This window comes from Dermochelys coriacea, chromosome 1 (genome assembly GCF_009764565.3).
Source record: "Dermochelys coriacea isolate rDerCor1 chromosome 1, rDerCor1.pri.v4, whole genome shotgun sequence".
In the NCBI taxonomy this organism is placed as follows: Eukaryota; Metazoa; Chordata; order Testudines; family Dermochelyidae; genus Dermochelys; species Dermochelys coriacea.
The window spans coordinates 148,789,102-148,812,713 of NC_050068.2; the positions used below are offsets into that span (position 1 = coordinate 148,789,102).

Genomic DNA, 23,612 nt, shown 5'->3' on the forward strand with positions numbered 1-23,612 from the left:
CATGGTTGGGTTCACCCTCCCATATTTAAAAAAAAAATGGCTGAGGGGATGTTGCTTAAGTAGCATCACTAATTAGGAAGAGCTGCAGCAAAAATAGCTGAAGTTTGAAACTTGGCATGATAATAGCCCTCAGCGAAGCTATTGTCCTTGATCAGTTTGAAAAACAGTTTTGAAAAATTTATAAACACTTGAAAATAGCTACTGAGCAAGTACAGTATATTTCTCATGAAGGCCCCAATCCTGTAGGCTAATCCATGGGGCAAGACCAATCAGAGTTAATAGGACTCTGTGCAGGTGCAAGGGTCTGTCCATATGAATACCTTGCTTTATCACAGCCTATAACTATAAAAGCATTTTAAAAGAAATACTGTGCACTTGCATGTATAATCTAGTTAAATACTCATTTTTCAGAACTTCTTTATTGACTTTATAACTTCTGAGCCAATCATCTTCAAATACGACTTGTTTTGTAGCTCTCACTGAGACTCAAAAAAATCAAGCAATGTCAAGACAACAGATCTGAAACTTTAAAATCAGCAAATTAAGTTTGTCTTAAAGCTAAGTTGAAGAACCTGAATATTTAGAATGACAACAGGCTTTAAGGTCTGAGTCTATCTAAAAGTGAAATTTGTCCCATGACTTGCTGATTTTAAATGCGCCAAACTTTGAAACACACAAACTGATTTTCTTGAAACGTGGCTTCATGTTTAACTACATTGTTATCTACCGTGTGGTATCTATAAGTGACGCTTACATTGAAGATATTAGTCACATTTATCCTGAATTGGGAAGATCTTCATCAAAATCTGATCCCCATCACTCCTTGTGTAACTTTCAGATCTTCACACGCAGCCTTCCTGCTCTATTCCAGCTTCCCTATTGTTCCTACAAATGTGTTTGCTTGTTGTTGTTGTTTTTTTTTCTTTTGGGGGGGAAGGAAGGGGTAGGACTTATTTATTTATTTATTTAGGTTGAAATTTAAATTGCTCCAAGGCCTTCAGTCAGGGTAGAAGAGAAAATGATTCTGAGGCTACTTTGTGCAAACACAACTTCTACCCTTGAATCCTCACCACTAACAAAATCTTGTTTTGGAAATGACAGGGAAATGAATTTTACTAAGACACACTACTTGAATTCTTCATACTCAGCACTAGATTTTTGTGCAGTGCAATGAGTGTGAACACACAATAATTATACCGGGGGTAAACGTTACAGAAGTATTTAAGTGACTCAGCAGTCCAAGTCCAATTTGAAAAAAGTGATTTAGGCATGTAGGTACTTTTGAAAATTTTATCCTGGGTGCCTTCTTTTAAGAACAATCAACAGCTACCAGTTGCAATTGTGGTAGTTGCTGAATGAAGATGACACAAAAATTAAGCATCTTTTGTTAATATTTGCTTCTGATCCTGCATGCCCTCAGTTCACAGAAATTCCACTAAAGTAAACTCAACTTCTGCATGTTATTGGCTTGCAAGATCAGGCCCAATGTTGGGGGGAAGGAGGGAGGGGGGAGTATTATCCATTCATGATCTTACAGAATAGATGACTAAATTAAGTCCATCATGTTTTTTATTCCTGTAAACATGAAAGTATCAATGTCTATAGGGGAGACAGGAGGGGTGGGGGAATTGGAGTGTTAAGAGCCGAGGAGACAACTGCCACCTTTTAAACTAACTTTAAGAACCAAAATTTCAAAATGATCACAGCACACCTTAAAGCCACGGGGAATTTGGCTGGCTGGACAAATGAAGGGAACAGTGCTTTATGGCTGTGGGAAGGAGGGGAGAGAGGTCAAACTGCTGCAAAAGGGGAGAAAGGGCCAGCATGGTGACACTAACTCATTCCTGGGAACCAGAGGGGTAGAAGGGTTTAAAAGGGCACTCCAGTGCAGTGAAGCCCCCTTTTACGTGGAGCAGGCTGAGGCGGCCCCCACCCTCCCTCCCCTTTAGGTGGTGAAATACCAGATTTAGTTAAGACCTGCTGTGGGCATTGCTCTAGCTCCTTTTTAGTGGGGCTGGGAAGGAATTTTTCCAGCAACACCAGATTGGCCTAGATCACCTTCCCCACAGTAGATCCAGGGAGGGCTTTGTTGACATGTGACATGAAGGGAGTTAGGCTGAATGTCGCAACTGATTATGTAAGTGTGGGGTAGATGTCTAGTGCAGGTACTCGGTAGGGAAGGGACACAATGACCAGATAAATGGCCTGGTAAAGGACTTTAAAAGGAGGTGTTGGTTAAAGGAGCAGAACAGGAGTGGGGGGTTGAATGGTATGGCATTATAGCCCACTTTAACCCTCCTACAAGAGTAGACGGCAAGATCCCAGAAATGGGTTGGCTAGGGGACCTGGATGGAAAAAAAAGGGGAGGAGGGACTGGCAGAAACCCCCCACGTAGTTACTGAATGATCATGGATTTACCTGCACTGTACACTTTTATCTGCTGGTAGTCCCAGACATCTAATAATAAAGTTGTGGCCTTATTAAAACCATATCAAATGTTTCCTGTCCTTCTTTTGGTATAGCCCTCCAAATTATGCCTACAAAAATGTGTGCCCAGCACTTGGTTGTATAAATATTGTGGATGAGATTTTGACAGTTTGGCCGGTGTGTCTTCAATGCATGTGTAAAGTAACAAATATTTTAGGGTTGTTTCAGTACTCATGTGTTTTGGGAGAAGAAAAAAAAAACGATTTAAGAAAAATGTATAATTTATTTATTGTAGTTTACCACTTCAGTTTTCAGTGGAGCAACTAGAATGCTGATTTTCATTTTAGTTTACAGGACTTGTAGTTTGTGATTACTAAAGGGTCAATCTAAGGATCTATTACTCTTAGAAGTATAGAGTTCAGTGCATGTAATTTTGATCAGTTTAATGCCTAGTTCCTCATATTTTAATAGGAATTGTATTTATCTAAACTAGATTTATAGTTCAGCACTCATTAACTGTGATACATAAGGGGTATTATGAAAGGTGAAAGAGCTGAGGAAAGTTATAACTGTGTGGATATGTTGTAAGATCTCAAAGATCAGGATATCAATTATTACTGAAAATTAACAATTGGCATTTGTGAAAGTAGAATGATTTTCAGAAGTTTGAGTACACTTACATATTGTGCTAGTGGATGGAGGCAGTGCACTTATGCATTTCTCTAGTGCATTGAGGGATCCCATTCAGGGACACACATAACTGTGGCCTTGAGATCCCCTGAGCATAAAGGCTACTCAGATCCTGGCTAGCACACCTAGCAGCCTTAGCCTCCCATTAAAGAGACAAGACCAGGCCCTCATGTCTTCTCGTCATGTACTGACCAGCAAAGCAGCCCAAGCTGAAGGAAAATGCTTGTTACACCCTAGAGGATGTGTTCCCTGGTAGCTTCAGGAAGCCTTGAGCCGGCGACTCACTACCTCCTGCAATTCCTTATTGAGGTCATGTACCCCAACACAGCTCCAAACTCAGGGCTGTCACTTTAATGCTAAACTGCCACAGGATTTTTGTCCCGATAAAGACTATAGGTTGGAGCCCAGTGTAAATACACAAGTAGTAAATCCAATCCTCAGCTTCTATAATTACATACTCTGTTGAGCACAAATGATTATTTTAACTCAAGTTGCCAAACTGAGAAATAGCAATTGCGTGGGATTGTAACTTCCACCCCCTCACCTTGCTCTTCTCGCTACTCCTCCCCCAAATGAATTCTGTCTACTTCAACTAATTTAGTAGGAACACAAGAGCTGGGCAAAATAAATGACTCAGGGATTTTAGATTGGAGGAAGGATGCTATTCATCACAGGTGTTCCAGATCATTGTAGGAAGTTTAACCAATCTGATTTTATTATTGTATGCTCTTTTTAATCATTAGGAGGCAGAGAATTTCCATCTGTAAACTATACTCACTGCAATCCTGGAAGGAACAAACCCGCAGTAGCTAACATTAGCTTTCTTCTTCCATAAATGTCAGTATTACTTTCTTATTTCCTTTGTTTTCTTAATTGTCTCAACTTTCAGATATCTACATGACCTCCCTACCTGCCATGTAATCCTTTTTATTATGTAATCAAATGTGTTAGCATGGAGTCATTTAGACCTGCTCAAAGGATGTTTACTGACAGTACTGAAAATGGCGTGAGAAACCAACTGGTCATCTACAGTGCAGTGATACCAATATTAGCAACATTGGTGGAACAGAAATGGTGCTAGCAACCATTGTGCAGGTTGAAGGGTACACAGGCTGAGCAGCGTAGATCACTGGGTTGGAAAAACTCCAGCAGCAGGTCTGCACTCCCATGGTTGTTAGTGGAGCTGCACACAGTGGGAGATTTTCAGAAAAGTTAATTACAGACAGAGTCTCTACGGCCAAGTTTCTCCACCTGTAAAATAGGGAAAAATAAGATTCCCATCTATACCCGGGGAAGCTTAATTCACTAATGTTTGTAAAGGCCTTTTTGAGAATTTCAGATGTAAGATGTTACAGAGGTGGAAAATGTTAAAACTAGAGCTAAGTGATTAAAAAAATTAATCATGATTAATCGCGTTGTTAAACAATAATAAAAACACATTTATTTAAATATTTTGGGATGTTTTTCAACATATTCAAATATTTTGATTTAAATTACAAGACAGAATACAAAGTGTACAATGCTCTCTTTATATTTATTTTTATTACAAATATTTGCATTGTAAAAAACAAAAGAAATAGTATTTTTCAATTCACCTAATGCAAGTACTGTAATGTAATCTCTTTATCATGAAACTTGAACTTACAAATGTAGAATTATGTACAAAAAACTGCATTCAAAAACAAAAAAATATAAATTTTAGAGCCTAGAAAGTCCACTCAATCCTATTTCTTGTATAGCCAATTGCTCAGACAAGCAAGTTTGTTTACATTTGCAATTGATAATGTTACCCACTTCTTTTTTACACTTGTAACATTGTAAATAAGAAACAGGCAGCATTATCTCCCATAAATATAAACAAGCATGCTTGTCTGAGCAATTGGCTATACAAGAAGTAGGACTGAGTGGCCTTGTAGGCTCTAAAGTTTTACATTATTTTGTTTTTAATGCAATTATGTAACAAAAAATCTGCATTTGTAAATTGCACTTTCATGATTAACAGACTGCACTACAGTACTTCAATGAGGTGATTTAAAAGAATACTATTTCTTTTATTTATCATATTTACAGTGCAAATATTTAGAATCAAAATAATAATATAAAGTAAGCACTTTCCACTTTGTATTCCATGTTGTAATATAAATCAATATGCTTGAAAATGTAGAAAAACATCCAAAAATATTTAATACATTTTGATTGGTATTCTATTGTTTAACAGTGTGATTAAAACTGAGATTAACAAGTTAAATTATAATTAATTTTTTAAATTGCTATTACTTTTTTTGAGTTAATTGCATGAGTTAACTTCAATTAATCAACAACCCTAGTTAAAACAAGTTATATCCTCCACTCAACTGAACTGAATTACGGTGGAGTCCTGGTTACAGAGAGCTGTATTTATTTTTATTAGTATTTCTAAATATATTCCAGTTCTATGCATTTATGGGTAAAATATGGTAATTTCAGTAAATGTAAGTTATATATCTGGTCAAAACAGTTTTGACAGAACAGTTTTCCATTGGAAAACAATTTTATCAAAATATTTTGTGGTAATATATCCATTTTTGATGACATTTTCAATGGGAAAAAAGTTTAAATGAATTATTGAAACATTTTGTTTTAATAAGGAAAAATGTTTCTTTTAACTGTATGGTTTTGATTCATTTTATTTCAATGTTTATATTATATTAAAACTTTTATTATTCTAAATTTGAGAGAGAGAGAGAGTATTTAATGCAATGTAAAATCAAAAATCAAAACAAAATAATTTGATTGTTCTAAATCAATTTTGGGGGAATTTTTGTTGCACAGGAAATTTTAAATTTCAACTCCCCTTCTCAATTGGAACAAAATAAAATTGTAATTTTGGACTTTCCCACAGAACAGAAATTCCAATTTCCATCTAGCTCTAGTGAATAGTAGTATTCATGTTAATTATTAAGTGGCTCTATGGATTGAATTAATTAGTTATATTTATTAAGGGCAACCAGAAATGGGTGCGTTGGTGGTAAGCAGCAGTATTATACAGCTATTGTGAGAGGGCATGTGGCAAAGGGAAGCTAGTCAGATGCAGTTAATATTGAGGATGCAGCAGAAATGTGGCCACAAAAGTATAGAAATGAGAGGAAATTAATATATGTATTTGGGCCATGGAATATTATTTGAAGGAGTCTGACTCCCAGTTCTAGATCTCCTTCCTGCCATCCTAGTTGCTGGTATAAAGCATCTTGCTCAGTGTTGGTATAAGACAAAGAGATGAATCAGAGGAAATTAGCTGAGGCTTAGTCCAGTCAAGACTGAGATGATGGTAGGTCAAAGAAAACAACTGAAAACTTGTGCAAAATTATGTCATCCCTGTCAATCAAAGGTGTTTGTCTGCCACTTGCCATTTGAGTTCACAATTTTGAAGTGTTAAATCCACACTTGTTTTTCAATGATCACAGAGGAGAAGGGAATAATGTGGCTCTTTTTTACATTTGTACTTGGACAGGAGGTTGCAGTTTCTCTGTCTGATATGGACCTTGCTACTGTGATTCATGGCATTGCTGATTTTTACAATGTGTTCTACATAGGGCTACCTTAAATCTGTTCATAAATCATGGTGTGGAATGCACAGTGATGCATCAAGATACTATGAGCATATGATACTAGTGTGCCATGATCTACATTGACTTTTTGGTTTCCAGGTGGATTTCCAGGTGTTGGCTTTAATTTATAAAGCTCTACGTGGTTTGAAACCTGCCTACATTAGGAAGCATATTTGTCTTGTGTGCTGCTGCCACAGATTGAAATCAGTGAGCCTTCTTAGATTAATAGAGAGAGGGCTGTTGCTGGCAGGATATTCTCTGTGAGGACCTCTCAAATTTGGAATAGTCTTCCTCCCCCCCACCCCTTAGTCTGAAATCATTTACATGTTCTGACCTTCAGAAAATACTGTAAATTATGGGGATATAACTTTGGCCTAAAAAATAAACCCTGACTAAGAAGCCATGGAGTGAAAAGATTTTCAAGAGTCTAACAAATAGCAGCAAATCTACTTCAGGCATTTGACTGACAAAGCATTTAACTGTCATCAGCTGACAGAATGATGGTTATGACAAACCTGCTTATAATTGCTCTCCAGCTTCTGCACAAGATTATCCCAACGCTGGGCAAAGTTTTCCAACCGACCTTCCAGCTTTTGAGCCACTGCTTTATTCTTTACTGCTGACAGGAAGTCCTGCATAAGTGAGCTCAGCTTACCCATTGTTTGTCTTTTCATTTCTAGATCTCCTTTTAGGATCTATTAAAAAACAGAAACCAGTCAGATGACATGCTGGAAACTCAGGAGAGATCCATATGGAATTGAATATGGATAAGAATCATTCATATAAATTCCTATTTTAAAGATTCTTGTTATAACAAAAGTTCCTGGTAAGATTGACACAGTGGAATGGACACGTTATAGTTTACAAGGCAATAAAACATGACAGATGGTGCAGGTCCAGACATGATAGCATGCCTCAGGTGGTGTTATAAGTCACAAAACCAAAGGCTGTGTGACTTTAACTACCCTAAAAGTGCATCAATGTTAACAAATATAAAAAATAGAAAATGGTATTTTTTAAGTTTTGCTATACTTTGCGTCATATTGGTTATTTGAGCTGTCCAGGAAATAATTTCATTTCTGGGGGGGAGGGGGGAAATGAGTTTTGGAAAACATTTCATACTGACCCAGGACTAAAAGCCAAAACCTTAACATTTTTCATGGAAGTGAAGTACTGCTTATTTTGTTTCAGACACTCTGAAACGTTCCCTTCTGCAAGAACGTTTAAACAATGTTGTAAACAATGTATACTCCTACTGGACTCTCAGGCTCCCATGGAAACTTACCTGAGCTCCATTAGAAATTTCAACAAAATGTGTCACATTCTCATGGAATCTTTCCATTTCTATGAACTAACATATTCCGATGGAAAAATGTTCAACTGGAAAATTTCTAGTCATCTTTACTAGTTATATTTCTACTGAACTTTACCCCTAACAGAGTTACTGCCCACACACTGTACTCACCAGCACCAAATTCTGAAATACTTACTCAGTTACACATTACCCTATTCCAGGAGTGTTCATACTGAGTTCAAAGGGACTAATCCTAGTGTAAGGTACAAGCACAAGTAGGAATTTCACAATCTGGCTTCACATATTTTCCTGAAACATATTACCACTCACTGACATAAGGCACAATATATAAACACACAGTGGAAAGGAATACTTACTAACTTTTATAAAAAGCATCCAATCTGTTATGCCATTCAGAACGCCACACATACTTATGTTAGACTCTAAATACCAGAGTCTGTCTTAACATCTTTCTCATAAAATCATGAAAGTAGGTGACATGGTACCAGGTCTGAAACAAAGCATAGCCTACACAGACAGCGACATACTGCCTTGAATTGTCTGGGGGGCTTTGCCTGACTCTACCCTACTGGTGCACATGAGTAGCAGAAGCTGGACTGTGAGCCACCAAAAAACATGGTTCCTGATCATTGCCATTGAAAGGAGAACCAGCACTCACATGTGATAACTGGGGCTAGGAAGCACCATGTTAATGTGGCTGTACCTGTGCAAAGGGAGTAAAAAATGCTATCACCAGTAAAAGCGAGGGGGAAATTCCGATTTGGTAGAGTTTTATACCCACTTCACATAGGTGTAAATGGCTACATAGGGCACAAGTAGTGAAGAATCAGGACCCAGGTCTCTATTGGGCACCAGCACAGAAGGAGACACTGGCAAGTAAAGGAAGCCCCACACACCTAAAATTACTCAACGTATGACTCAGGGTGACTCAACATTGTTTTGCAATATCCATGCATTGCTAAGGATTATTTACCACCTGGCCTTAACCGAACCTAATGAGGAATTTTTTTGTTTTCACTCCTGCTTATCTAAAAAAAAATATCAATGATTACAATAATGGAGGGCAATTTCAAAGGACGAATTTTGATTTTATCAAGATTTGACCTAAAACACTAAAACTCGTAGAGAATGCAGTTGAGTACATCGCAAGAATGTCAAGCTCTCAAAGATTAATCTTTCTGTAGAGTTAAATTTTATGTAATTCCATTAGACACACAAGGTGGGTGAGGTAATATCTTCTATTGGATCAACTTCTGTTGGTGAAAATGACAAGCTTTTGAACTCTTCTTCAGGTCAGAACATGTAGTTCAAAAGCACCTGTAAAATTGTATAGCACTTGTTTGCACAATAGTTTCCCCTAACTATCCAGCCATTTCAAAAATCTAGAAGCTGGCAGAATGTGTTTGACCACCTCTTTATGTGGAGTTCACAAGGCAGGAAATATTCCTGTCAACACAAATGCTGTATAGTTCCCTACCTCACACTATGAGATAGAGAAAACTTCAATATAAACAGATGCACAGTTTGTTCTAGGGTAAATATATTATGGCTAAGATGTGTCATTACATGCACTCAGCCATATTTTTTCAGTAGCTTATTTCGAATACACCTGTGTTTTGTTAAAAATAGATATACAGCATAAAGCACCTATATTCAAATCTGTCCTTTGTAAAATAGTTTCCTCACCCCCATTATTAATATACTTCCTCCAGCTAGTTATTTGGTTTAGATGTTTTTCTTTTTTAAAATCCAACTGCAACCCCCTTCTTTTTTGTTCAGATAAGCAGTGGCTGCTGTAAAACATATTTGTAATTATTTACCTATTGAAAGGATGACTCAGGCAAGAAATCCAGGACTGTGAGATGATTGAGTGTTTATGTATGTCTGATTATATAGTTGTCAATGCTTATTAGGTTGAACCCATTTTTAGGGATTCAAAGATATTTTAATGGAATACTTATTTTAAATACAAATTATCCATTATTATTAATCATAATACAACCTTCTTATATAGCACCGCAGTGAGGCGATGTGGTCCTGCGCTGCCCTGGAGAGGCATGAGCCCTTCTGGACACCAAAGTGGACGGAGCCAGCGAATCCTGCACCCTCCCCTCAGAGGTCAAGGGACAGGACAGGAAGTATAAAAGCCCAACCTCAGAGCTCACTAGAGGAGCAGACACAAGAGAGGCCAGATGCCGGCGGCCTAGCTCCCGGTTGGGAGACCCCGGCAACCGGCAGCAAACCCCAAGACTGGCCCGCCTGACCAATTCCTGACACTGACCAGAGCTCGGAGGAGGTGCCAAGCCTCCCCTCGCCAGTTACCCTGAGAAGCCCATGGTACTTGACCCCTGGAGGACACGGTCTGGACCCAGGTACCTCTAGAGGGGGAGGTAGGAAGTAGCCCGGGAGCAGCTGACCGTAGTCTGGCTGTAGCACTGCCAGAGCCCTTGTTAGCGTGTTGCGGCCAGGATCCCCACTGACACAGCAGCAGGTCTTCAGCCGCTGCTAGGGCCCCGGGCTGGGATGGAGTGGAGTGGGAGGGCCTGCGTCCCCCCTGCAACCCAACTAGTGGGTGTCAGTCTTCCCCTCGCCCAGGCTCCTCTGAGCCAAGGACCTGGGCTTGCTGTTTACCTGCCTTTGCTTAGCCCCTGCCTCAGGGCCTGAGCCATTGACTCTCTGCTGCCCCACCATGACCCAGGGCCTGGGCCTGCTAATTATAATTGTTTGCTCAGCCCCTGCCTGAGGGCCTGAGCCCTGGACTCACTATTGCCCACGGACCATAGGCCGGGTGTGAATAACTCTCTCTGTTTGCCTCTACTGCTGCTAATTCCCAGGGCTATTTCCCCGTCAACAACTGGAAGAAAGTACCGAGGCGGTGTGGTCTCCTGCTGCCCTGCAGAGAGATAAGCCCTGGCCAAACCCCTCTACAAGCACTTTTCATGAGTAGATCTCAAAGCACTTTACAAAAGAGGTCAGTGTAATTATCCACATTTTACAGATGGGGAAACTGAGGCAGGGGGTGGTGAGGTGACCCAGCAGGCCATGCTCAGAGCTGAAACTAGAACTTCTACATGGCTTCACAAGTCACAGGCCTGTGCTCTATCCATTAAGCAATCATGTACGTAACACAGCACACATCCAGCATAGGCTCATGTGCCTTCTGCATCACCTGCTAGCATATTAAGGAACGTGAAGCAACTTTGCCATTGCACTGGCGTGGCAGTGATGATCAGCAAGCTGTAGGAAAAACAATTGAAATACAAAGACGTTTGAGTTCTGAGCATAGAGAATAAGACAGCTATTTTAAAGATTTTAGTGTAAAAAGAAATGCTTTAGAGATGGGACAAATACCCAGCTATATTAGAAATTGTCTTAGGGAACACAAGCTAATTGGTAATCTATGTGCAAAGTGGCAATATCTAAGCAGCTTTACTTACATGACCTTTAAATTAATTAAGTCCCAAAAGAGATTTAATACTAAATGAAGCAAACTTGTATATGTTAATACAGAATGAATTATGTGAAACACACAATTTGCAGGTACTAAAAATAGGCTGCTACTTGCTATGATGGGTTTTATTTGAACAGGAATTCTACAATATATTGCATGTATAAATTATATGAAAACAAAAACAACTTAGCTGAATTGGCATAATTCTCAAATATAAAAGATTGCTTTCCTTGCCCACCTGGTACAGACAGAGGCGAGTCTGATAGAATCCCATCCCAGAACACACGTGCAAAAGAAAGATTACCTGCAGGTAATCATAGTTCTTTGGGTATAGTGTGAGAATAGATCTAATTCTTGGGATATACATATACCCTTGAGTCAGAACGCTTTAGAAAAATAGGGCTGCACATACACCCTCATATGGAATGCAAAGTTAGGACCTGTATATAGAAACACTACATATAAAAATCCCTTAATTCCTTTTATTTACTCAGAATCTTTATTTAAATCTCTGAACATATGGGGACAGGGAATTTTAGATCCACTGATGATCATGGTTGACTGGGCAACAAATTGGCAGATGAAATTCAATGTTGATAAATGCAAAGTAATGTGCATTGGAAAATATAATCCCAACTGTGCATATAAAATGATGGGGTCTAAATTAGCTGTTACCACTCAAGTAAGAGATCTTGGAGTCATTGTGGATAGTTGTCTGAAAACATCCACTCAGTGTGCAGTGGCAATCAAAAAAGCTAACAGAGTGTTGGGAATCATTAAGAAAGGAATAGATAGGACAGAAAATATCATAATGTCACCATATAAATCTATGGTATGCCTGCATTTTGAATACTACATGCAGATTTGGTCACCCCACCTCAAAAATATATATTGAAATAGGAAACGGTACAGAAAAGGGCAACAAAAATGATTAGGGGTATGGAACAGCTTCCATATAAGGAGAGATTAATAAAACTTGAACTTTTCAGTTTAGAAAGGAAAAGACTAAGGTGGAATATGATTGAGGTCTATAAAACCATCACTGATGCGGAGAAAGTAAATAAAGTGTTAGCAAGTTGAGATGAACCCTACGATTCTTCCTCCCACCCACGCCAATGTTTACCTCAATCTTCTTAATGTGCAAAAACTACAAATGGTCTTGTCTTCATCAGGATTGTACCTTGTGTTAGCTAACATGTAAGGATAACCCTTCTCCCCTCCCCCACCCCCAGCGTGGACTGCACCCCAAGAGACTCTCAAAGGAAAACCTCTTCGATTTAAGTCAGAGTTTTTTCTTACTAAAGGTTTAAGACTCTTCAGGAGAGTTCTCTGAATTTCTCTTAACTGTCAGAATCCAAATGAATTAACAAGAACTCTAAGCATCTCTAAGATGCTGGCAGGCATAAGGATCTGGCTAGAGAAAATGACCCTGACCTTTCAAAAGGAGATAAAGAAGGTTTAGCAGTTAGACTGCAGGTTCTGATGCTAGACCTGGAAATCTGGGAGCCAAAACTGAAGTGCCCAAGTAGGAACTACTAATGTAATATGTGGTTGGTCCTGTTTGGAATCCCCAATAACCCCTGGAAACCAGGAGGAAGAGAGATAGCAATTTTCTATTGGAAGAGGACTAAGAAGCAAGACCTTCACATTGGTAATAAAGTCAATTCTCCCTCCTTTAATACAAGTCTGAGGAATGCAGTGTAAATCCGAGTTGTGCGTCCTGCTCCACAGACTAATTTGTCCTCTCCCTGAATAAACTGGCTTCATCAGAAATGGAGAGCCTTCACATCCATTTGCACTCCTAAGCCATGCCATCCTGCAAAGTGAGGCCACTGAACAAGTGGCTGAATCTAATGGTACTTTTACATAGCCAGTGGCAGTCTACAGTAGTGAATTTCCAAGCTCAGGTCGACAGATTTGGACTCATGCTACCTGACTCCATAGGCTTCAGAGCCCAAGCTGCAACATACACACAGCTATTTGTAGTTTGGTAGCTCAAGCCCAAGTCTGTCAGCCCAGCTCACTGCCCCCGGCTGTGTAGATGTACCCTAAAATGTCATATATCAAATAAAGGGCACACTTTGCATCTCAATGACAGAATACGATAATCACTTCTTCACTTTCTCCAGAAGGTAGTCCAACTATAGGAGAAGTATACTCCAAGACAAGCAGTCAACTATGGTCAACATTACCAAACAGTTTGCAATCCTCATCTAGAGGGTAATGGAGAAATTCATTTTCATCTTCATGACATTTGTTAAACTGGGAGAAAGAGAAGGATGATCAACTATTCCTTAGGTTGTTGCAACTGCAGCAGCAATGAGAGAACCTGGTGTAGGATGAGTGAATAAAAATATTTATACACCTAAGACAACCTACCTGCCCATTTGGATTTCTGATAGGACAGGGACAGGTGCTAATTCTAAAAGACTATTGTCATTCAATGGAATGGTTACTCTGCCTGTCTGCTACCATAGTTCAAAGATATTAAAAAGGGAGTGTTACTTCCAATGTACAATTGATAATTCAATATTGAAAGCCTCATCCATCTTGTGAAAACTGGAAATTACCAGGTGACTATAGAAAAAAATGTCCGTACAGTCTCGTCTAATAAAGAATCAGCAACTGATTCTGGCTAACCAGCCAATAGTTGCAAAAACAGGAATGGGAGTAAGGTTGGTGGTGGGACCCTTTATCTACTAATGGGTCCCAACATGCATCTCCATGAGGGCAGGTGGGGGTCAATGGACACTGCTTTCAAGAGGACATGTACTTAATGACAAGTATGCATGTATATTCCATTAATTGGAGTTTATATAAAATTACTCAAAGGAAAATGTCTCCTTCTTGACATGACATCTTCAATCAACCAGGGAAGAACAACTTGGAAGCCCGACCCCAAACCTGCAGGAATCAATTATGACAAGTATACTTTTAATCACTCCTGCAAACTAGTGATATCCTCCCTTCTCAGAATGTGACAAACCATTCTATTCTCTGGCTGCTTGCCAAACCCCCAAAATGTGCTACATTGTTGAACAAAGCTGGACTTTGTCTTCACAATTTTCTCCTCACACAGGGACTCCAGAACACCTCAGGCTGGTCCTGGTTACATGAAAGCCCTTTACTAAACTCTCTGACAAGTCAATCACAGCTCACTTACTGGTTACAGGACTAGAATTCAGATTAAATGAATGAAAATGTAAATGAATTTAAGCAGAATCCTTTTGTGATAAAGTAAAAACATGTGCATAATCCTAAAATGAGTTTTAGTCAAAGTAAAAGCTCAATTCCAACGAATACCTTCTAGATTCTATACTGTCATTCACTTTAACACTATTGACTAAAAGCATATATTTCAGACCATGGACAATTATTTTTGGCAGTAGGAAAACAAAGAGTTAGCACAGTGTATCCACAGCTATGCATGCTTAAGGTTATGATAACAGATGGTCAGAGTTTTGCGTCTCAAATTTTATGGCATATTTTAAGGAGCATTAAATTCTTAGTCACTGCCTAAATCAGCAGGGATATTTACCATCAATTCTGGACCAGCTGCTAGATATCTGTTAATTAGTTTAAACAATCAAACAGTAATATTTTTAAAACAAATTATTTTAAAAATACCTTTAATTTGTTCACAGTGAGCCCAACCTATTTTGAATTCTAAGCACCTCAGAGAATTATTGAAACAACTTACAGTAATAATACCAGAAAACTTTAATATACCAAAGACCACAAAGATTTTTGTACACAATACAAGACAACAAAATATAGTCAATATTATTTCGTATAACTGAAATTGATTTAATTATTTTAACTGCATAGGTAGTTATAACCCAGCAATAACACATTGGCTGAAAATTTCACAGTTTGTAAACTGTTAAAACTCCTCTTTACATGGATGTGATGTTACCCATGAACCAGTGAACCTTCTACGTATCTAAATATATAGTATGTGCACAAGAACAGATTACTTGCACAATTCCTTTTAACAATGACAATTTTTCACCTTTGCTGCCATAAACATTGAGGTGAAATTGTACTCCTCCATCTTATTGTAGGCAGAGTCATGTTAATTTGTGAAATTATTTCACACTGAGAACCATAGAGTTTAACGCCAGAAGGTACCACTAGATCATCTCGTCTGACTTCCTGTATATCACAGGCCAACAACAACACAGGACACCCAGCATCTGCACACTAAACCCAAAATTAGACCAAAGTATTATAACCCACAGGAGACCAGACTATTATTTGCCTCAGGCAGAGAGCAGGAGGACCAAGGTGCCTTAGTGTCCAAAACCCCCACAATGGCAGGGAAACGATTAGCTGAGATATACATAGATAATCCTGGAAAGTGGTGTGTACCCACACACTACAGAGGAAAGTGGAAAAAATCCCCAAGATAACTGCCAATCCGATCTAGGGTAAAATTCCTTCCCATCTTCACATATGGTGATCACTTAGACCCTGAGCTTGTAAGTAAGAATCAGTTAACGAAGCATCTGAAAAAGAGAATGCTTGGTGGCACCTCAATGTTCCTGTCCAGTGTCACATCTCCAGCCATGGCCATCACTGGTGATTCTGAGGAAAAATATAAAAATACCCTCCCAGAATACACTGATGGTGTGTGTGTGGGGGGGAATTTCTTCCTGACCCCTGTAAGTGGCCAGCTGAAATCCTGAAACTTGAACTTTTAGGAATGTAAGACAAACGGGAAGCATCTCACAGGACTGTTGAGCCCTGCTGCCTGCCACCACAAGCAACCCCATCATACAATTGCACTCATACATTTGTCGAGCTTTCTCTGAAAACTAATTAGGTTGTTTGCCCCCACAACTCCTATTGGCTTAGGTGCTTCTTCTAACTTTCAGCTTGAATTTATTCATGGACCCTCTATATCTATTTGTTCTTGAGCCAACACTGTCCTTCAGCATAAGTAGCTCTTCACCCTTCCTAGTGTTTACCCTACTAAGTTATTTGTAGAGAAATCATATACACTTCTCAGCCTTCTTTTCACTAGACTATACAAGCCTATCTCTTCCAATCTCCTCTCATAAGATAGGCCTTCCATTCTCCTGATCATCCTAGCTGCTCTTCTCTGCCCCTGCCCAGTCTGAACTGTTTTTAAAGTACAGTGAATTGTCACTCTATCGTCTCATTTTTTTCTTATTAGAAAGCACCACCAAAATCAAAACATCAAGATCCAGATGCAGCAAGCATCTCAATTAGAATTGCCATGCATCCAGTTTTTGAGTGGAATGCCTGGTCGAAAAGGGATCCAGCAACTCTGGTCAACACTGCTGACTGGGCTGTTAAAAGTCCAGTCAGCAGTGCAGAGGGGCTAAGGGAGGCTCCCTGCCTGCTCTGGCTCCGTACAGCTCCTGGTAAAGGCCAGCATGTCTCTGCAGCCCCTAGGCGCAGGGGCAGCCAGGGAGGCTCCGCACGCCACCCCCTCCACGAATACCAGCTCTGCAGCTCCCACTGGCTAGGAACCACAGCCAATGGAAGCGGCGGGGGTGGCGCCTGCAGGCGAGGGCACCGTGTGGGCACCGAGGGCACCGGGCACCCCTGCGCCTAGGGGCCACAGGGACATACTGGCCACTTCTGGGAGCCACCTGAGGTAAGCGTTGCCCAGAGCCCACACCCTGACCCCTCCTCGCACACCTCTAGGTGGAGCCCACATCCTCCCACACCCCAGCCCCATACTCCAGCCCTAAGCCCCCTTCCTCTCCCAAACTCCCTCCCAGAGCCCATACCCGCTCCCATACTCTGAACCCCTTGGCCCCAGCCTGGAGCCCCCTTGTACACCCCAAACCCCTTTCCCTCCCACACCCCAACCTTCTGCCCCAGCTTGCTGAAAATGAATGAGTGAGCAAGTGTGGGGGAAAGTGAGTGATGGAGGGAGGGGGGATGGAGTGAGTGGGGGGGTGGGGCCTCAGAGAAAGGTCAGGGCAAGGGAGTTTGGTTTTCTACAATCAGAAAGTTAGCAACCCTAGTCTCAAACCTGGCCAGGATTGCAAGACTCTCACTTACAAAGTAATAGAATGCAAAGTAGTATGTTTCACTTAATAAAGACTATGAACTGCATGTTTTTAATTTCCAGGAAAGAGCACTGAGCTGGTAAAAGGACAAGAGGGTTGTGAAGAGAAATTGACTGATGTTTGAGAAGCACTCAGATACTATCGCGAGAGAACCATAAAAATGCTCAGCATTAAATTAATAATGTTGTAATCTTCTCTGGGTTTAGATGGTGTTCAATAAATATGATCATGGCCCATCCATTGAATGAGTAGGATACAAAGAAATATTCAAGAACTAACTACCCATTCACTAAATATGGCAAGAGTCCTCTGGGGAAAAATAGTATGTGATCATATCATATATACTCAGAAGAGGGCTGAATTATGGTGTACAGGCACCCTGAAATCTGCCATTTCCTAACTTCTGAGCCCTCGACCTTGCGACCTTAATGGTGTTTTTAACATATTTTTGTGTCTAATTTTATGTATATAAAATAAACTGTGCACATACAACATTCTGAACGGAAGTTTTGTATTTATTTTATGTATATGAATTAGATATGAATGTTGTAAATATATATATATATAATAGACAAAAATATGTTCAGAGAATACTATTTAGGTTGCAAAGTCAAGTGGCACAGATGAAGCTCATTCATAAGCAAAATCAGGCAACAGTTGAGGACTCCATGCTCTCCAGGTACCAGTGATCCCAAGAAACATGGAAGCTATTCAATTGGATGAACCCAGATGTGCTGTTAGACTCACAAATGAGGAAAGCAAAACAAAAAACTGAACAATGGAAAATACATACAGCCAACTTTCGCAGACTGGCAAGCATTTCATTCTGATCTTTAAAGCCAGTTGTATGAATCCTGCTCACTGCATCCTCTTTCTCTGTAAGCCATGAATCAAAAAGGCACTGAAAGAAATTCAGATAAGGAAAAAGCCTTTGGTAAGACCATTCAGAGTGCAATTTTTTGAACAATGTTCTGATTTATAACTGATAACTCCACTCACCTGCTCCTCTGCAAATTGCTGCCACTTCCGAAGAATATCCTGCAGAAGGACCCAGCGATCCTCTGTCCATCTACAAATGGCTGCCCACCGGTCTCCCAGATCCTAAAAAGAAAGCAGCACACACAACACTTAGTAAATATTTAGTATTATTGAGGCTCATAATATTTCCCCAAAGCATTGAAAATTTTGAGGAAAATACTTTGATAACCCCCCATTTTAAATCTCATTCTTAAAATCATAAAACATTGTGTGTCATCCTGAAGTGGATATCGTTATAGTTTGAAACAGAAGTACAATGTAAAGAATTTATGAAGCCGTAAAGCCAAGAAAAGGGAAGCAATTTAAATATCAAGATATGGATAGTATATATCCATTAAGTCTGATACTACTCTGGTTTCTGAACTTAATGGTGCCAAAAACACAACAATTTGAAATGTAATTAGGGTAAATCCAGAGTCTTGATTATAATGGTAAAGTCCCAGATGCACTCAGATTATTCCTATCTGCTATAGGATAGTACTGTCAGCATAGAAGATCAAAGTCCTTTATTTTTCTACAATGTTCCAGTGAGAATTATTGAAATAAAAATTCTACAAAGCACTAATTAAGCCATTTTCTGTTGCCTAATGGATATCCGTATACATGCACACTATTATCATTTGAGATTCTTGCATGATTCATGTTTTTTAAAAACGATCTCATTCTCTCTCAATTTTAAGCAAAAATTCAGCTCCGTCTCTTACTTGCTCACTTTAGAGACAAATGCCTAAAATAGGAAGCGAGGGGTAATATAGTTGTGCTTGTGCAAGGTACTGTAAAGTTCTTTTTTTGCCACAAGTGAGTTATTCAGGTCTTCCCAAACAAATAGCAGCAAAAATGTTATTGCAGCCCATGCCATCATATGCTTCCTTGCTGTTGATCTCACACACACATTTTGTAGCAAGGCGTCTCTTCAAATTTTCCCCATTTATTAGTGTATTAGTAATTAAAGAAAGAATTGTGTCCATGATAAGGATTGTGGTTTATGATAACTGTCACGGAGTCCCTGGGCGATGCTCTGGAACTGCTCCCTACGAAGCCCGTCAAGACTCTGAGGGTGCCTCCTCTCTGTGAGCAGACTGTCTTCAGGGCAAAAAGCTCACACAGCTTCCACCTTCCTGGGTCTGACCGCGGAGCATTGAGCATCCTCTGCCCCTCCATGCGCTTCCCACAGTGAGTCCGCCCAGGTGGGGTCCTGAGGAAGCCAAAGGGTCCTGCATCCCAACTTCGCAGTCAGATGTGACTCTTAGCCAGCCAGTAAAACAGAGGTTTATTAGATGACAGGAACACGGTCTAAAACAGAGCTTGTAGGTACAAAGAACAGGACCCCTCAGTGGGGTCCATTTTGGGGGACAGTGAGCCAGACAACCATGTCTGCACTTCACTCCAAGTCCCCAGCCAGCCCCAACTAACACCCTCCAGCCCCTCCTCCTCTGGGCTTTGTCCCTTTCCCAGGCCAGGAGGTCACCTGATTCCTTTGTTCTCCAACCCCTTTAGCTATCACCTTGCAGGGGGGAAGGGTCCAGACCATCAGTTGTCAGGAGACAAAGTGTCAGCCATTTATGTACGCTGGTCCTTTGCTCTGCAACAATTATACCCCCTTATCCCACCACCTAGAGACTTAAGAAATGCATAGGGGAAACTGAAGCACCCCTACAGTATTCAGAGGAAACATTAAGAACAGTCCCACTTTGTCACAATAACAAAAGTGCAGCATCTAAACAGTTGACTTTTAAAACAAAAACAAAAATTCCTAATCCCCCGCACACACACACACACACACACACACACACAAACGTCTCATACAGTGCAGCAATACTATGGATCTGAAGTATGAGTACAGGATCCAGCAACATTGTGTAGTAGGAATTGCAAGAATGTTATGTCACGCTCCTCAGTAAAGTAAAAGGCACATTGCAAATGTCATCTGACTGCGTGGCCAGGCATGATACTGACTGCATGCCACAGCTGACATGTGACATGCTTTCCACTTCATTAAGTAGCAAACCAGAACTGCTCTCATAGATTAAATGAACAATTTCCAATATGAAGAGCTGTCTCAGATCTTATACTGACATATATTAGAAACATGAAAAATATAATTGCTCTACCTTCAGAGAGAGGATGGTAGATTTAAAACAGTGCCATTTTTTCAAGCAGTTGATGCCATGCACTTGATACCATAAGACTGAGGAATTCCCCCTGAGAAATATTCCCAAACTGTCTGTGGATATTCTATGAGCAGGTAAATACAGGATAAATTCAATTAATAAATAAGTAATCTTTAATTATTCACTCAACTCTGTTCCTCGTACCTATAAGCCCTAATATGTTATGGATGGGCCATTATATGGATAGGTTTTGTAAAAGTGTGATCCTAAAGAAAAGATTAGTTGTTTCTCAGCTTCCATTTGTGGTCCAACCTGCTTCCAAACTCAGGACTGACCCTCAACTCATCTAGCCACCTCTTTCCCCAAGCCCAATATATTCCCAATCATTTCTGCACACTGACTGCTTATAAATCCCGTCCCCATGGCCACCCCAGACACCACAAGTTCTCTCCTGGTTGCTTTGCTTGCTTGCTGTAATGTAGATCATCTATTCTTTCTGATTGCTTGATTGACTCCTTACTATAATCCAGTCTCTGGCTCCTGAGGCTACATTCCTCCCGCATGTTGTGGTGTCCACCAACCAATTCCGACAGGGACTACTGTCGTTATTCATTAGATGCTAACACAGTGTGCAGGATTCAACACATCCAGAATAGGTGGTCTAATTATCTCCTCTAATGAATGTTATGTTGAAGTACTAACCTTGGAGTAACACTCAGTGTTCTGTATTGGTATTTATGGAAAATATGACAATCATGTTTAATCAACATTCTGTTTATTTACAGATAAGTATGAACACTTCTTTTGCTTGTTTTTGGAATATAATGGCCAGATTTTCACTGAAGTTAATGGGTGATGAGTATGTTCAACATTTTTGAAAAATCAAGCCACAAAAGTTTAACAGAAGAATTCAGAAATCAACATGATGACACTTAGTGTAAGATTTTGCTTCTCTGATTCAGTGTGTAAAAAACCTTCTGTGGCTAGTCTGCTCCCATTGGCTAGACATATGTAACTCAATAACAAATTAATCCTTGCAAACTCTCTTAATAATTTACACTTATTAAACTGGCTCATGTTCTTTTTTCAAATTGCAATGCAATACAAGTCTAACAAATTCTTTGTTAAGAAAAACATCCATTTTTGATCAAACAAGGCTCTGTGGAAATCTGCCATAATAAAGGAAGAAGATTCAGATTCTCCAAAAAGCTACATTTTCCTGAAGATAACTAACAACGTACTTTTTGACCTGAACTACTATAAAGAGTACTAGAGTTGCAATTCCTCAAACTCTCAACTCACCGCACATGGTAGAGAGGTATGTGTTATGTAGAGGCAGGATTTGGGCTTGGAATACACATACATTTACCCCAATAATCTTTTAATGGGGTGAAATCCTAACCTTACTGAAATCAATGGCAAAACTCTCTGACAACTGCACCCCGTATTCATCATAGTGGTATGATTATGATAGGATTATGATGCATTTTGTACAAGATGTGTCATGTGAGGTGTTATTGGAAAATGCTGAATATGATTATCCTATTTGTGAACATGTATCATTTTTGTATCTGAAGTTATGCATATTGACTATGTATCTGTATTGCAAATGGGCTTACTTTGGGTAATACCCACAACTAACCATTCAGGTACAACAGTGAAGCTAGACAGTGCTAATGGCTCATCAACAAATACAATGGATCATGGAAGAGCTCCTGTGAACGTTTCAGCCAGCCTATGAATAATGGCTGCTATGACTTGGCAAGGCATACAATGTCATGTGACCAGACCATATGACACTGAACTCCATTTTGGTACCTGTATTTTTCCACAAACTGGGCTGGGAACTTAGCTTGAAACAAAGTTTTAATGGAAAAACTATATAAGGCAGGGAGTGACATCATCTCGGGGACTCACTCCCCATACAAGAGAACTCCTGGAAACACCTGAGAAACAAAGACTGAACTGGGTAAGTGCTGGACCCAGACTAAAGGGATTTCTAACCTGTGTAAGGAAACTTGGTCAACTGCTTGTATCATTAGTCAGGATGAGAAATTTCTAATTCAAATCCTATCTATCTAGTATATTAGTCGTAGTTTGCGTTTTTATTTATTTGCTAGGTCATCTGCTTTTGATCAGTTTGCTATTACTTAAAACCTATCTTTCTGTAGTTAATAAAGTTGTTTTCTGTTTTATGTTAACCAGTGTGTTTTGAGTGAAGTGTCTGGGAAAATCTCAGCTCTGTAAACAAAGGCTGTTGAGGCGGAAGTGAATTAATGAGCTTGCATTGTACAGTTCCCTGTATAGCATAACATGGTATAACTCTTGGTTTATACTCCAGCAGGGCTGCAAGGCTGGGGAGCAGGGAAATCAGCTGTTGTCTCCTGTTTGTCCTTGAGTGGCTTAGGTAAAGCATTCAGGTAGCTCAGTAGGGTGTGTGGCACCATCTACTGTTATGTCAGGTGATATCAGGGCCTGGAGAGGCTGGCTGTGTCACCAGCAGAGCAGTGTGAGAGAGGCCAGCCCAGATGAATGGTTATGAGGCCTGCTCCCAGGCTGCACTCCAGGGCTGACAATCTTTCACACTCTTATTTCACCAATATTATTTTTTTTACTGGCTTCCACAAGTAGTGCCTCTGATGTGCAACTTATTGAGGAACTATATCAACATACTATGTAAAACTCCCACCCACCCCGGAAAGGATTGTAGTATGTATTTTGTGGGGCATTTTTTTTCATTGCAATTTAGGGGAGATCACAGTGAAAGGACAGACACAGAAACAGAAAAACACATCACCAAGGTCACAACCACTGTTTTGAACATACCCAGAATTACAGCTGGTCAGAAATTCTCTGATGGAAGACTCTACTTCCACCACAGAATGCTGATTTGTCTAACTAAAAATGTTTGGTGGGGACAGACTGATTTAGACAGAGTTGTAATTG

General features: G+C 39.9%; 1 protein-coding gene across 9 annotated transcripts in view; it reads right to left on the bottom strand.

The window, feature by feature from the left end:
• DMD (dystrophin) overlaps positions 1-23,612 on the bottom strand; it is a 1,935,994-nt gene that overhangs the window by 1,279,299 nt on the left and 633,083 nt on the right. For all 9 annotated transcript variants that reach the window (XM_043505382.1, XM_043505371.1, XM_043505378.1 and 6 more), the window contains 3 exons: positions 18,517-18,618; positions 18,311-18,418; positions 7,220-7,399 (listed from right to left, as the gene is read on the bottom strand). In XM_043505382.1, the coding sequence (XP_043361317.1) occupies positions 7,220-7,399; positions 18,311-18,418; positions 18,517-18,618 (390 nt within the window). The remainder of the gene's footprint in view (positions 1-7,219; positions 7,400-18,310; positions 18,419-18,516; positions 18,619-23,612) is intronic.